Here is a 16,648-nt window from a genome sequence, read left to right as displayed (position 1 = left end):
TGATTAAAATCCATTTACATATATAGAAAGAGGAGGGAACGGATATGCAGATTTTCTATACATATGTGAGGTTGTCTCTTGCTGTGGTCAAGAGGTCACGCAGTGAGCCCCAGACAACACACATATAGATAGGGGAATGTGCTACTTTCATCTTTGGAAAGAGCAACATGCAGAAAATAGTACAAACGATGAGTGATGACCGAACCACCTGTGTGTCGTTTTCCCTGTGCATTAAGATGTGTACTGTTTAAGAACATGTTTTGGTGGTTACTATATTTGTACTGTCCAGCTCATGTATATAATGTCCATCTGAGAGACATGTTTCTCACTCATGCCTATCACTCTGTTGTGGAGTGATGGCATGATCCAACGTCGATGCTAATAAATTAAGCCAGTCCTTTTCTAATGCCTACCTGTTAAGAGATTTCATCCTTACAAAAAAGGATTTGAAAGTTGAAGAAGTTTAAGATGATTGAGAGGTTTTGAAAAAAAAACTCAATTGGAAAACCATGTAAAAAATATAATAAATATTGATTTATATTAATTCACCTATAAGAGGTAGAAAGCTGAAAAGTCATAGCAGTCATAGCCTGAAACTGCTGAATTTTTAAAAAGTTGAACGGTTTTAATAGCTAAAGATTTGAAGGCGCTGAAGGGTGTCACGGAAGAAATAAATGAAGTTGAATAAAGATTCAAAGAACAATACTTGGAATGCTGAAGCAGTATTTCCAACAATAAATCTGATTGTGCTCTTTTTCCCCCCCCTTGCCCAATAAGAATTGATAAGCAGAAATTGATAAGGAATGAGAATTGTTAAAATTTTATCTCATCCCTAAACCTCACACAAACTATCAAAATTATTTTAGATTTTCAAAACGGTTTGATCGGAACAGCCAATCAAAATCTGCGGCAAAGCCAGCAAACAGGAAGTTGGGTCGTATCTCAGCAAATCTTTGATGGATTCAAAGCTGCATTTACTCAAAACCCTGTTCTGAGGATGTCTGAAATGTTTTTCGTTAATTTTACCTGCTTTACCAGCTTGGACACCTCATTGCTGCTTGCAGCTATATTTATTATTATTATGACGTGGGTCTATGGCATTTAATTAAGGAAAAATGTTTTTTCTACTAATTGGCACAGATGATCTTCAGAGCAAGCCTCACTTATCAGATGGATTTTTGATTTTCGCAATCGTTTGTCAGTTACAGCCAATCAAATTCAGCAATGAAGGTCATCTCTGCCAATCTTTGATGCATTGACTCCAAAACTTGGTATATGGATTGGGGACCCTGTTCTAAAGAATCTCGAAGAAGGTTATGCCATTTGACCATTAGCTGCAATAAGATAAAATTTAGTATTTCAGCAAAATCTTTGATGGATTCACACCAAACTTGCTACAACCCTGAACCTTGTTCAGATTTTAGCATTTTATTTTGTCTTCAATGTTTAGCTCCCCATTTAGCCTTTTATGCGCTTGGCCCCTTAATTGCTGCTTGCTAGATATGCAAGCATAGGTGACTGAGAATTTGCAGCAACACAATTTAGTTTTTCTTTGAATTGTCTCAGCTCATTCTTTCTCACTGTTTTTGCCACTTACAAACATATTTTCATTAAAACATTCTTCAAAGATTTTTCCTTTTGTGAATACATTGAGTATGAATGGTGGGTCTTTACCTTGGTAATGCTGAGGTTGAGGTTACGGAGCAGTATATTTCCATTAGGAAAACCAGTTTCTCCATCCTGCTCAGAGGGGTCGTCTGGACTGGATCGACCTTGCCATGAGAATGTGCCTTGTTTAATCTCAATAGTAGTCCGGGGGTCCTCGGGAGCTACTGTGAATATTGCAAAGTATTAGGGGCAAATTATATGATTACAAATTATATATACACATGAATTGTTAAATCCAAATTCATCAATGTCAGATTTAGTAAATATACTTCTGCAATTCTTGTCAAATCAAGCAATATCAAATCATATTTTATTGAGGTTCAAATTCAGACTGTCATCTTGATTTTAAGATTTACATTTGGAAGGTGTTTGTGTCTGACATCAAAGTTGACCATTATGTTGCCTTATTTTGAATTATTTGAGGCAAAGTAAAAACATAGTATTTGTGCAAATTAACTGTTTGTTAGAAACCCAACCATGCTGTGCTCATTACAGCAGTTGGAAACAACTTTGTATCCACCTGCAATAACAACCCTGAACAATTGTCAAGCATTGTGTTGGCAACATCACACTATGGGCCAGGGAATAGGAGACTGGTCAGAATTTGAGTGAACAGTTAACACAGAGAAAAAAATCAGCTCTGTCGCTGAATATGATTGACTAAATCTGACTTGAACTATACCTGGACTGTAGTATGCATCGAGGTCCAGGTTGGACAGTGTGAGAAAGTGCTGTATGCGACCTAGGGACACTTTAGCCTCCAATGTGCCATTGAGGACCCAAGGGAAGCTGTTGAGTGGCAGTATCAGCATGCCTACTAATGCCAGAGTGGTAAACACCTGCAGTGGAAAAAGCATTACCGTTCTTCAACTGTCCCATATCCCCAAAACATTACTTTTGTATCTTGATGACATGGAATTGTTGTTAGTCAACATAAGCCTAATTCACTCAAAAGTCTACAGCACACTGCTTTAGGCATACAAGTAGCATTAAACCACTGTGGAAAATGTAATGCCCTGTGCCCTGGTAAAGATTGCAAAATACAGCTGTTCAAATTAAGACGAAAAGAGTAATTGAACACCCCATATTTACCAACAAGTAAACATTTTCAAAAGATGCTTTTAGATGAAAACTTGTGAGTCTATTATTATATACAACCCTACCTGTGTTAACAAAACATACCTATACATTCCAAAATTCCTTCAAATATTCAATCTACAGGCAAATGGGTTGGGGTTTACCAGAAAATAACCACAATAATACATTTTCCAAATAATATCTAAGTTGATATCAGGTTTGTTGTAATTTGCCATGCAACAGCATTAGGAGGAGTGCATAGCTCAGTGGATAGAGTAGTACGATGCAAATCCCAGAGGTGGCAAGTTCAAATCCCCCTGTCTTTTATGTTGCTTTAGATAAAGGCATCTGCCTCTGAATACATCAAAACAAACTTTACAAATTGGTTAGATCTATTCAGTGTTTCCTCTAGGATTTTTTTTAGCAGTGGGGGCAGGTCCCCCGTCGTCCCCCCTGGCCGAAACAAAGTGCTAACCCCAACCCTATATTTCGGAGCAGGTTAATGTAATAGTCTAATAGCTAATGTAATATTGCACATATTTTTGTCCTATTTCCCCTAAAGAAATAAAGTTAGGCTACTTAATGTCACCTTATTGTCATAGAGTATGTTCTAAATGGCATAAATGCTGCCAATTAATAGTTGACGTAACAACTTACTGTAAATGGTCAGTAATCTAGCCTATCGATTAAGGGGCCATTCGGCCATGAATTTGATATTGTTAGGCTAAGCATTCTGTAGCTAATAATAACAATATACCCACTATTTATAAATTAAACCTACTTCAGCATAATAATGCACCTAAAATACAAAAATGAGCAAGGGCAGCAATTGCTATCGAATCGACGTGCAATTTTGCTAGCAGGGGAAGAATAGCCTGCAAACAACGAAAATCACCAGTTAACTTAATTTAAATTAGCACTATAAGAACTATAAACTATAACAATAACAGCCTTAGCCTTAATAACTGACAACATAAGTTATACAACTTAGCTCTATAGTTCTCAAGGACGCACGCACGCAATCTCAACTGCGCTGTGAAGCGCGTCCGTGCTATCCTCCGATACGCTTTCTAACAATCACTGCTGATAGACGGCCCAAAATTTTGTACAGCCCTATTTCTGATACCGTGGCGGCGGATATTTAGCCGTGGCGGGCCGCCACGGAAAAATCAACATAGCGGAAACACTGTCTATTTTCCAAGCTAAAGCATCCTATCTTGACTCAAGCTTTGGGCTTAAACACTAACCCTGAAACAAAACCATAGAACCAAGCATTTTGTAATATCCATATCCTTATATAAAATAACTTATATAATAACTTATATACATTTTTATTATCGGTTTGTTGTGTCGCGCGATTATTACGCCACTCAATATGTCGTAGAGATATTTGAGTATAAAAATTTAAAAAAGTTTTTTTATAAATATATTTCTTCTACCTCCGCGGAGCGGAGGTAGAAGAAAGGCCATCGGAGAGACGTTGTTGAGGAACTTTGTTCAGAAACACATGGCGGAGGCAGACAAATCAGTACAACCCAAGTCATCCAAGGTGTGGAAGCATTTCACACTAAATACATCGAAACAGTGTGTTAATTGACCGAGGTGAAGTTATTTTCATATTTGACATTTGTCCCACATTCAGAAGATGCTACTTTGCAGCATCGCGTTGGGGACCGGGTGAAAATAACCCATACCATTTTGAAATAGATAGATTGAAATAGACTTTTATATTATTTTTTGGAATATAAAACCTCAAACAGACACCAGTATCTTAACAATGTCTGGTATTCTTCCACAGCCTTTACTTTTTCAATTAAGTTTCAAATAAAATGATAGAAAATCACTAATCTTTGAAAATAGCTTTATCCTCACAAATCTGAACTTTTTTCAAAATGGTGTCAAACATTTCTGAAATATACACCAGATTATTCTAATAAAGTCTGTCTTACTTCCACAACTTTACATTTTCAATAGTTTTAAATAAAACTCAAATAAATTGCTCATCTTGAAAAATAGCAATAAATCCATGCTAATATTAACTTTTTCCAAATTGTGTGCCTGTTTGTGCACATTCTGAAGATGTTTTCATTTCATCAAAGAAATACGGTATAATGCAACAGTCATGCCAAAAAATGACAATAGCCATATTAAATGTCTATTCATTTTACCTACCTTGGCTGCAGTTAGTTCATGTCCTAGCAACACGTATGTAACAAAGGTTAGGATGGAGATGACCACAGGTAGAGCTGCCCAAGTGTACACACATACTGCATCTAGGTACTTGATGGCTTTAAGGTGGGACAGCTCTAACCTCCGGCACTCTGCAATCTTTTCGGCAAAATGAGCCTCCCAGTTATAAAACTTGATGACTCTTATTCCAAAGAGTACCTCTGTCATTAGCTGGAAACAGGAAAAGAGCATGTTGTTGCTATTACACGTGGGGGTTAAATAGCAAAAAATATAATGCACTTCCTGGCAAAAAGGGGTTACACAGAAATTACAAGAAACTGCTTTGGTTAAGGTTTCAAGAATAAAATGAGCGGCAGTATTCTTACCTTAACCCGACTATCCTTGTGCTTCAGCATTTGCTTGTTATTCTCCAAGATAAGTGAGGCCAAAAGTTTATTGAGTGGCACCAGCAATAAAGCCACACCCAGACCACCCAAGAAGGCCACTCCCACCTGCAGGTACAGCAAGTAGAGGGCAATAGAGAACTGGAAAGGCAAGCTCCATACCTCATGAAAACTATTAAAAAAGTTGACTACACGGTCTGTATCAGTACTCATGAAGTTGATCACCTCCCCTAAGGTGAACTGTGCCAGATTGCTCCGACTGACCCGTAAGGTTTTGCCATAAATGGCGGACACGATGGCGGCACGAGCCAATAAGACCACCTTGGAGACTTTAAAGACAAAGATATTACGAATGACAGCAGAGAATAAGGTGCTGGCGAAGAGACCAACGGTGCACCAGGCACCCCAGCTGACAGGTGCTCCCTCCTTCTCCATGAAGCTAACCAGGTTGCTGAGAAGTAAGGGTCCTGCAAAGCCCAGCATGTTGCCAACCAACTTCAGCACACCTAGCATATAATACTGAAAGCCAAAAGCCTTGTGAAGTACCCTCAGTAGCCCCACCTCTTCTACCACTATCTCTAATGGTTGTTCCTGGTGAGGGGAGGATCTGTGTTCCTGGTGAGGGGAGGATCTGTGTTGACTATGGCATTTTTGTGTGGCTCGCTTCTGCTGGCACTCCTCCCAGCAGTGGTGAAAATATTGGCGCACCACATTGGTGCGAAGTTTTAAGGGAAGGAGATAAACGTCACATGACCGGTCCAGCTCCCCACGCTGCCCTCGCCGAAGGAGAGGGTTCATCCATAGGTAGAGGAGTCGAGACACACAGCTGCTACCATCCTCTGCCACCATCTCACCTGTATCTATGTTGGAATTTCCTGGTATCAGCAGAGAGTCATGCACAGAATTGATATGCAGGGTATATCCAGAATCACCAATACATGGGAATACAAAAGCCATTATGTAAAACAGGAGAGGAATTGTTCGGGCTGCTGCCAGGGCAAAACGTGTCACCTTCAGGGGTTCCCCTAGGTCAAGATAGGTGTCATCCTGGGCATAAACCACCAAGGTGACAACAAAGTTAGGAAGAGGGAGTAAGACTAGAAGAAGTAACATAGATGGACCCCTGGTTCTTCTATAGACAGACCTTTGGAGGATTAGCATGGTCCCAAAGTGGACCAGCCAGGCCAGGATAGCACATCCATCTGCCAAGAAATCCAGATACATGTCCCCCTGATGGAGAAGGGTCACCACCACCATATCTGCAATAAAGACCAGGGCCACCAACAGAGCTGAAGCCACTCTGATGCTCCAACAACATGGGAAAGAGGAATGTTGGGACCCACAACTGTTGATAAAGAATATGAGGTATTTAGACAAGGTGAATATATGATATAATATCATATTCAGTCATTCATAACTATAGGATCTAACTACAGCACCTTGGAGCACTTAGGTAACAGGCGCTGACGATGGCCACCACAGCATGTGCCAGGGCTCCCAGGCACAGTTGGTTGAAACAGGGGCTGACAGTTCCATTCTGCCATAAAGGAAATCTGTCGTGGTCACCTATATGGCATAGCCCCAATATGAACTCAGCTGGTGCAAAGTCAGAAACGCCTTTTCCCATCTGTATATCAGTTGGAAAGTAATTGCAGCAAGTATTACACAGTAGCCATATTGTTTTTACTTGTGATGACAACGTACACCTGCTGGATCGAAAGTAGAAAATGATCAGGGCTGCGTTTCCCGAAAGCGTCGTAAGCCTAATTCGTACAACGAATCTTAGTTTTACGGGCCGTTCCCAAAGACACCGTAGCTAAAGTGTCTCTTGAAAATGTGTAGTCTTGAAAGTGTATAGATTGGCCTACTCCTTACGAGCATGTTTGGGAAACGCACGTAAGAAATATCAATGGTTTTGTTTTTTGCTCGATCGTTGCTACGATCCATCGTTGTCGGGAAACGCAGCCCAGGTGAATGTGTTGTGCAGCTCACTAGTTTCTAGACTCATTCACGTAGGCTAAGCATTGCTTCCCTCAACTTTCCACCTCAACAGTAGTGTTGCTAAAGTGTTAAATCGTCCGAAAGCATAATATGTATAAAAGGCAAAAATATCATAAGTATTTAACACGTAATATATCTAATGATTTTTTTTTTACCTGACTGTTTGTGAGGTCAAGTAAAGCTAACTAGCCCAATTTTAGCTGAAGATACGTCGAGGTTTGATGACGCTAGGCGTTTTTACTTTTTTCAAAATAAAGGTTTGACAAATCTATCTATACCTTAACTCTATGGGCGCAAATGGGGAACCCAGAGTTAGCTGAAAGCTAATGATAGGTAACTGTCGTTCTTTAAACAAACGAGATTCCAAACAATTGTAAAACGAAGTAATCGGATACTTTCTAACAACATGTATTTAATTGTGCAAAATTACACATGATGACAAACCAAACCGGTTAAATATAGTTATGAACTAATCGAACTAATTTTCCTTTCTATTTAAAAACTCATTTTTGGAGAAGATCTTTGTTCTCAGTTACATTTAAATCACTCAAAATGACAAATATACATTCATTGGTCTTATAAGAAAGACAGAATGTATCAGTACTCGAAAAGTCAACATTTAAATGTATTTACATTTACTAAACATTATTTTACATCATAATCTTCTAACATGGTTCCAGTATGATGTGAAGATGGTCAATATTGGTCTAAATACAAAATCCCAGGCTGATCCCAGCCTCAGCTGAAAAAAACGAATTGAATTGAATTTCAGGAAATTACCTTTTTGAGGTGGCGCTGTTGATCCGCTGTAGGGGTTAGGTTATGAAATTCAAAGACACTGTTAATCTAACCCCAGTTATTAACTGTACCAAGCCAGGACTATGTGCCATGAAAGGAACCCTAACCCTAATGACCCCAATTAGGGTTATAGGGCTTTAAAGGTGACCCTGACATGGGTTCTAAGGTCAATAAATCAGATAAGGGTTGGCAGGAATGTTTCAAACTTACATAAATTAACTTACAAACTAAGACCTTTCCAAAAATGGGTTTGATTTCGTTGGACGACAAAGTCTTTTTAAAATCCAAATCTGCCATTGCAGTGAAGCTTCTTTCCAAGTAGCTATAGATTCCAAGACCATTCTTTAGACTACATCAGTGGTCAAAGTCAAATTATGTTTTGGTGGCACATTGTCCTGGTTTAGCACAAACAATATCAGGGTACAGACCCACTTGTGCATTTGTTTATCCCCTAACTTAAAAGATGATAATTAGCTGATTAAGATGATAACTATCAAATTATGGTTAGGGATTTGTTGTCCTTGGTGGTAGCTTACATGTTCATGGTTCATAATAGATTATAATATAATGGAAGAGATAATCAATATTAGCATTACATTACCTTGTTGGCAATGGAGTAGTATTCTAAATTAGATGGGACGCATCGAGGTATTAGACTTCACGCAGGGCCAGCGGCACCGACAGCAGCAGGCTGACTTGAAGCAGTGAATGCCATTGGCACCTGCGCTGCATGAAGTCTAAACTTTTGTTTAGGCCTACTTAGATCATGGTTAAGGTGATCAGATGTCTGGATTTGGCCAGTCGGGGTTTCCAGCCCTTTGTCTGGACCACTGTTGTGTGTCCTCCTTTTCGCCCTATTGTACTCCTTTTGACTCTTCCTGCCCACCGTCGCAATTTACCTCTTGTGTCGGCTATCAGATGCCAAAAAGAATAGAAAGACCTCCTTCAGACCTACGTGGAGTTCAGAACTCCACTTTGCCACTAAGAGCAGCAAAGATCGATATCATGCCTACTTGCCTCGGGGGAATGTCCCTGTAGGCTACTTAGTGAATGTCGTTCTGGATAAGAGTGTCTGCTAAATTACTAAATGTAATGTAAATGTAGTCTATTCAAATTACACATGTTGACTCACTAAAATGACAAATGTCTTAATTTCATACTAATGCCCCCCCCCCCCCCCCCCATCCCGGTCAACAACTCATATAATTTCAAAAGGACTCCTTTATATAGCTGAAATATTATTGGATCCCCTGCTAATTGTGTACGTTTGCCCACTGACAAAGAAATTACCAGTCTGTAATTTTAACTGTAAGTTTATTTGAACAGAGAAAGTTCTTCTAAGGGGACAGTCCATCCACATTGTCTGCTACCACCGCCCCTCATCTTTTAGCAGCTTACATCTGAAGAGAACAGAGAATAGGACAAAGATAGATGGAGAAAGAGAGAGCGTTTGAGTGATTGTGGTTTATTAAGTTATTTTTTTTCTGAAGCTAAATCATGCAGGACCAGGATTGAGAAATTCTGCATTAAATAATACCTTCTTTAGCCTCTTCCTCCACACTTTCTTCATCGCTGCCCACCCTGTCACATTCCTCTCCCTCTCCCACATCGCAAAGGAGAAAGGCCTGTTGACCTACAGCTGCCTTGTAGTACTGGCGAACCAGCTGCAATCTTCCCTCCACTTTTGACAGTCTTAGTCGCAGTAGACTTCCATCCGACAGTAGAGTTCCATTATTTTCCTCCCCTAACAATTAAAAATGTAGCAAGACAATATGCAGAACCTCATTAAAGTGTCTCAATGTATTTCAAATCTGCAGATTTTTTCCCCTAAACTTATATTGCTCAGTATTACCCTCTTCTGCAATCTTTGTACTGAGGACAGAGGACAGGTTTTTCAGCCAGGTGCAGTGTTGGGCCATCTCACAGACCAGGATTGTCACACCTCTTGCAGGCGTGTGGTCAGCATATGTTGATCATGCATCTTCTTTTCCGTTGCAATGGACACTAGTGATTCTAAATAATTTAATTTAATAATTTAATAAATAAGTACATCTGTTGTTTTGTAATTGTTGTAGACTGTAGAGATACAAGTACAAAGTTTGTACCTTTAGGGACACTTCTAAAAAGACACATACCAAGGTGAAACTTTGCAGGGTACTTCAGGGTGGTGTCATCTTAAAGCCTATTGGGTTTGAAAAACCATCATTCAAAATTAAATTCGATTTAGTGACACAAACTTATTGAGACAATCTGGACATTTACATAGATACACCCCTTTCAAACATTTTGTATTTGATGATTCTACTGTCTTAAGTAACATTTTTAAATATGTCAATGATACATATCTGTACAAAATTTCAAGTCAATTTTACCTTTTTTGTAGGAGGAGATCTATTTTGAAGGTTTTCCCAAATTATCACTGTACAGGAAAATCCATCATGGTGGACCTTACGGGTCCTTGAGGCTTTTTTGTTCCTCATGAAAAATGAGGCATGCATACCAAGTTTCAGAAGAATTGGAGCAATGGGGTGTAAATGCAACCACTCTGAATAGTGGACATTTGGGCGTGGCCTGTGGCGCCCCCTTTTGTCTGATGTGGGCCAGTCTGTGTTTGGGCCATATTTGTGGCATGTTGTATCAATATGCTAAATTTCAAAACTTTTTATCAATGTGTTCATGAGATAAATTACAATAATAATAATAAATAAATTACAAGAATAATAATAAATATAACTGCAAGCAGTAATGGCGGATTCCTCCAAACATTGTGAACCATTGAATTTTTTTTATTCTTGACAAATTGTAACTGTATAGAAAAATCAACGCTGCTGACTTACTAAGGGGATACCAAATCTGACCAATTCCAAATATAGCTGCAAGCAGCAATGAGGTGGCCAAGCAGTCAAATAACCCAGAAAACATTTTAGACATGCTCAGAAGAGGGTAACAAGTACACGCAGCAAGTTTGGTGTGAATCCATCAAAGATTTGCTGAGATACAACCCAACTTCCTGTTTGCTGGCTTAACGGCACATTTTGATTGCCTGTACCGGAAAAACGGTTTCGAAAATCAGAAAACCATGTGTTAGCTTTTGTGAGGCTTGGTCTGAAGATAATCTCTGCTAAATTTGGTGAAGATTTGACAACATGTGTAGGAGGAGTACAGAAAAAACGTTTTTCATTGAATTCAAAATGGCGGCCGCATAAATTCGTCTATTATCACAAATTATTATGAGTCACACACGAGATGTCCCAAGATATCATGAGACAAAGGAATCACTCAATAAAGGCAAACAAATCAATAGTTATTGGCCAAAACACATTTTTGCTTCCTGCGGCCACGCCCAGTGATCACATGACACCAAATTGTCTAGATATCCTCAGAAGAGGGTTCCGAGTCATCATACCAAGTTTGGTGTTGATATCTTGAAGATTTGCTGAGATATGACTTCACTTCCTGTTTGGCTGCTTTTCTGCTGAATTTGATTAGCTGTACCGGACAAACGGTTGTGAGGATCACAATTCTAATCGATAACTTTTGTGAGGCTTGGTCTGAAGATCATCTCTGGTCCTGACGGAGGAATCCTAATAATAAATATAGCTGCAAGCAGCGATGCGGGTTCCTCCTCAAAATGGCAAAATATTATAAACATGTACACTGCAGAAGATCGAGATTAGGACAACAAGAGAGCAAAACGACTTCATGTTTGGCCAAAAACAATTCCAGACTCTCAGTCAATGCACAACTAACTAAAGTCATGTGGTCAACTGGGCTTGGGCAACTGGGCTTGGGCAACTGGGCTTGGGCAACTGGGCTTGGGCAGCATTCATATTCAGCTCCTTGCAAGAATAGCCTGCGACGGTTTAGCAGCCGACTCTCTGGTCCCATTTAACTCCACAACATACCCAATCAGGGTGACCAACAAGATTATATTAACTAACCAACAATAACATTACAAACATCTAACTGAACGAACACAACAACTGAAATCCCTCGCAAGGCTGTTGTAACCAAACTATTTTCCACAAGTCTGCGTTTTTGGACATGCAGCACTGCATGCTGGGTACCCAAGGGTGCTGACGCTGATTATCTAGCTGTGCTCTGACTGCGTGATATGAGTATTCGTTTTTTGTCAGCTTTGGGACAAAGGTGACATTTCAAGGTTAAATTGCATAAAATTGCGCATGGTATTTCAGAATGATGTCTGCCTGTTTAACTAAACAAGTAATCAAAATTATGACAGGACAAAAAACTGCCTAGATTTTAACCTGTGACCTTGCGCTTTGCAGGACAACGTTTCAACCCATTGAGCTACCCTGAAGGCTTAGAACTTCTGGTCAGTTTCTGTAAAAAAAAAAAAAACGTATCTCCTGTAGCATGGCTTGTTCAATTTGGCCAAAGTTTAAACAGCTGTAATTCAATGATCTTTTGACATATTAAGGTGAAATTGCGCATGGTACTTCAGAACGATGTCATCCTGTTTAACTAAACATATATTCAAATTTAAGACAGACTCAGTGTGGCTGGATTCGAACCTACAACCTTATACTTTGGAGGTCACCGTTGCAACTCGTTGAGTTATTCTCAGTGTTGAGTGTTGGCATGTTCAGTTACTGTACAAAAAAAAGCTGTTTCTCCAATGGTGAGCATTGTCAGATTTGGTCCAAGTTCAAACAGATTTAATTCAGTCCTTTTTTGACATACCAAGGTGAAATTGTGTATGGTACATCACAGTGATGTCACCTTAAAGCCTATTAGGTTTGAAAAACCATAATTGAAAATGACATTTGATTTAGTGACACAAACATATTGAGTTAATGTGTACATTTACATAAATACACCCCTTTCAGCCATTTTGTACTTGATTCAATTGCCTTAAGTAACATTTTTCAATACGTCAATGATACATGTATGTACCAAATTCCAAGTCAATTAGACCTTTGGTTCAAGAAAAGAGGAATTTTGAATGTTGCGATGCAGGTTCCTCCGCAAAATATTTTAAACATGTTCACTGTAGAAGATCAAGAGTTGGACAACAAAAGAACAAAACTACTTAATGTTTGGCCAACAACAGGCTGAATGGGGATTTGAATTCATGAGCATAAGGTTACAAGTCAGTCTCTCTATCCTATCTGCTACACACCAACTGTTGAGATTGTATGAATAGAAAGGGCAGAGTATTACCTTTGGTCAGCTTTGGGACAAAGGTTAAGAATCAGTTTCACATTTCAAGGTGAAATTGCATGTAATTGTGCATGGTATTTCGGAATTATGTCATCCTGTTTAACTAAACAGATAATGAAAATGATGACAGGCCAAAAGATAATGGCTGGATTCCAACCGACTACCTTATAGTTTACAGGTCACCATCCCAGCCTATTGAACTATTCTCAGTGTTGAATAGTGTCATGTTTAGTAACTGTATTAAAAAGTAAGCCGTTTCTCCTGTGGTAAGCGTTGTTAGATTCAGCCAAAGTTGAAACTGCTTGTACATTTCCTATGAAAATGGGACACCGGGATCACTGGGTTGCTGCTGTAAAGAATAACTTACTTACAGTTTTTTAAAACCATTTTTTGAACCATCCTTCAAAAATACATTTGATTTAGTGACCCACTTGGATGTAGTATCAATGTGCCAAATTAGAAGATTTATGACCAGGGACTTTTTGAGATATTGGGGCGCAAGAAGAATAAGAAGGAGAAGAAGAAGAATACCAACAATAACAATAGGTTCCCTCCTACCGGAGGAACCCTAATAATACCAACAATTACAAAAGGGTCCTCCTGATGGAGGAACCCTAATAAGACAGCTAACATGAATACCTTCACATATCTGGTGAAGAGTTTTACCCTTGTACCTGTTCCACACCAAAGCATGGACTGTCAGCATGTCCAAACGTGCTGTTGTAAGTAAAAGGATGTGGTTATCTGGCAAATGTAAGAGCAATCTAAGAAGAGAACAGATACTCAATTAGTTCTCTTCCAAGCCGTAAAAGTAGCCAACCTAATTTGGACATGTACTTGGTTGTCAAGGCACAACGGGAGAAGAAACTGTTGACTTGCTCAACTTCTTCACCGGCGGTTGTGCCTGCTCCGCTCTGGTTCCTTCCACTCCATTTGATCTTATAGGGGTAACAATGACAATGTTGGGGAACTAAATACTATGAACATTTACATTTTGGTAGAATGTTCTCAAACTACTTCCTTTATAATGTAATGTAGCAAAATATTAACAGATACATACCTCACACTTTGTGGCATGGGCTCTAGCATGCATGATGCTGAGGAATGGCTTCATATCAAGGAGCCCCTGGAGAGATTACACAACACCAGCCACCTTCTCAAGGTAGGGCCAGTATTTGCAAGCAACGTCCATTGCAAAGAAACTGATGTTTTCAGTGGCATGTAGCTCTTTCTGTAGATACAGTGGGTATGCAAGTATCTCCCCCCTGTACATGCTGAGGCCTTTCAGCAAATATCTGTGGCGACACACAGCCACCTCAACACCTTCCTCATCCAGCTTGTTGGCCCGGCTGGAAGTCTCCCTTGTGGCTGTCCACTGTGAGGCACCACAGGTGCCCCTCCCTTGTGTCTGTGAAGACAATTTATAAACAAATAGATTCAATAACAATGAAATCTAAAACTTTGTATTAGCTTAACACTTGTGTGTGGCAAAAACGTACATTTTTTACAGCACTGTGGATAAGGTCAACAAAACTTGCCACCTCTCTGTCCTTGGCAAGGAACAGCCCATCAAAAAATGCAGCTCCATCAGAGCTAGAGAAAAAACTATAATTTAAATTGCGTAAACCATTTGAGTTGTAATTGAAATGTATTTTAATTATATACCAAACTCACCTTCCTGATCATTGAAAGCAGTAAAGCTTACGGTTACCATCCACTGACATGGCAACTGTTTGTGGTGTGCAGGCTGGACAGGTGAATGGGGTCACACAGCAGAGCTGCTCTTTCTGAAAGGAACAGTACATAAACTCCAGAAAGCTCGGCTGCAGTGCATCCCCGTTGATTTGACCAGACTGAAATAAAATAAATAAATAAAATTACAGCAGTTCACAACAAGAGAATACAAAAAACAAACATAAAATGGCTGATATGCTTTTGTCTTTTACACTTACTCTTCCAGCACGCTATGTGCAATGTTCAAGCAATTTTGTGAAGGCCTGCCTGGACAAGCCTGAAGAGATCCCCTTCAGCTCCTGGACTGAGCTTAGGAGGTCAACAGAGTATAGGGTCTGTGAAAGTGTTGTAGCTGGCCAATAACCACTTTTGATCAGATCTCTGACTTCTTGGGTCCACTTCTGCATGCAGATATTGCACAAATACAAAGGTTTGTGCAAGTCATAACGTCCTGGTAAAAAATTATTAAATAATGTAAACATTCTACATTCTATATATTGTGTACATACACTAACTAAAGAATGTTAAATGAGGGGAATTTCTTGCTTTACCATTCATGGTAATGAGGATAACTGCTCTTCCAGCCAACACAGTGACGTTGGCGACCTCACAGGAACAACATTTTGGAGCACACACTGTGGGTAAAATGCAAGCTGGAAAAAAATATGTTATAAACACGTATGTTCAACTAATCATGCAGACACAGAAACATACTGCACCAGGACAAGTGAAGTTCACATTTGCTCTTCAACTGATAATCAAAAATAACCAATTCAAAATCTTTGCATTATAACAGGGTAAAAGAAGTGTACCTTGCTCTTGGGTGGTGTAGTGCCCAGCTTCACCAATAGCTAGATAGGTGGATGGAGGAATGGCTCTGAAGAATCCATCTACCACACTGTCTCGGTTGTGGAGTGGCCATCTTTTAATGTGGACATCCCATGCCTCACACAGCCACTCCTCAGGAAGATCATCTCTGCACCTAAGAAAGGAAAACAAGGTTTATTAGCTAGCTATTTTAGTGTTTCAGTTTTCAGACTAAAATGGAGGTGCAAACTACTTTTTACTCCCAAACACAAAGCTAGAAAATGCAAACAAGTGGTCCAACCGTATGACAGCAGTCTTCTGGCAGATGTAGCACAGTTCCTGGCCAACATCCTCTGAGTCCAGAAGACATTTTAGGTGAAATGGCCGAGCTTCTTCCCAATGCTCTTGTGCTGTCTGGTGACGTGAGGGCCAAGATGAAGTGGTTTGTGGGGACTCCGTTGGCCTTGCAACTGGGCAAGACTTTCCAAAAGTTTCTCCATGTTTCGGTCTATAGAAGAAATGGTTTAAATTAGCCATAATGGACAAATTAAGAATAGAATCTGTATAGACAATATTACCAAATTCTTCTTGAGTTTGGAGCTCCGGAAAGGATTCCTCTGCACTGGAAGGAGTTCCTGTGTAACAAGACATGAGAGAATAAATAAAACAGATTTTAGATGTCAGATTTTTGTATTGTATTTAGACCAAATTTAGGTTCAGTGATTCTCAAAAGGTTACGCCACAGTGTCAGACTATTGTATTTCTGAAGTGTGATAGACGTCAATTCAGACTTGCACATGATACAT

The 16,648-nt window shown here is 39.5% G+C and overlaps 1 protein-coding gene and 1 pseudogene across 6 annotated transcripts in view; both read right to left on the bottom strand.

The window, feature by feature from the left end:
• The window catches only part of abcc10 (ATP-binding cassette, sub-family C (CFTR/MRP), member 10), a 125,699-nt gene extending 118,122 nt beyond the window's left edge, over positions 1-7,577 (bottom strand). For 4 of the 5 annotated variants that reach the window (XM_084685740.1, XM_084685742.1, XM_084685743.1 and 1 more), the window contains exons 1-6: positions 7,475-7,577; positions 6,758-6,945; positions 5,301-6,663; positions 4,918-5,145; positions 2,351-2,507; positions 1,675-1,832 (exon numbers count right to left, since the gene is read on the bottom strand). In XM_084685740.1, coding sequence (XP_084541866.1) covers positions 1,675-1,832; positions 2,351-2,507; positions 4,918-5,145; positions 5,301-6,663; positions 6,758-6,945 — 2,094 coding nt within the window. In that variant the 5' untranslated portion in view covers positions 7,475-7,577. The remainder of the gene's footprint in view (positions 1-1,674; positions 1,833-2,350; positions 2,508-4,917; positions 5,146-5,300; positions 6,664-6,757; positions 6,946-7,474) is intronic. The other variant, XM_084685741.1, reaches the window with a different exon arrangement.
• A 1,880-nt stretch (positions 7,578-9,457) lies between these two features.
• Positions 9,458-16,448, bottom strand: LOC146238059 (uncharacterized; annotated as a pseudogene). Its single transcript, XR_014740633.1, has 9 exons — positions 15,848-16,448; positions 15,254-15,688; positions 14,976-15,154; positions 14,801-14,894; positions 14,122-14,709; positions 10,253-10,299; positions 9,970-10,130; positions 9,655-9,861; positions 9,458-9,517 (listed from the first exon to the last, which is right to left on the bottom strand). The product of XR_014740633.1 is annotated as an uncharacterized LOC146238059 (transcript).
• Positions 16,449-16,648: the final 200 nt, after the last annotated feature.

This window comes from Hypomesus nipponensis, chromosome 21 (genome assembly GCF_054491055.1).
Source record: "Hypomesus nipponensis isolate SF chromosome 21, ASM5449105v1, whole genome shotgun sequence".
NCBI classification, from domain to species: Eukaryota; Metazoa; Chordata; class Actinopteri; order Osmeriformes; family Osmeridae; genus Hypomesus; species Hypomesus nipponensis.
Note: the sequence above shows the minus strand (reverse complement) of the source record. Positions and strands in the feature narration are given on the sequence as shown.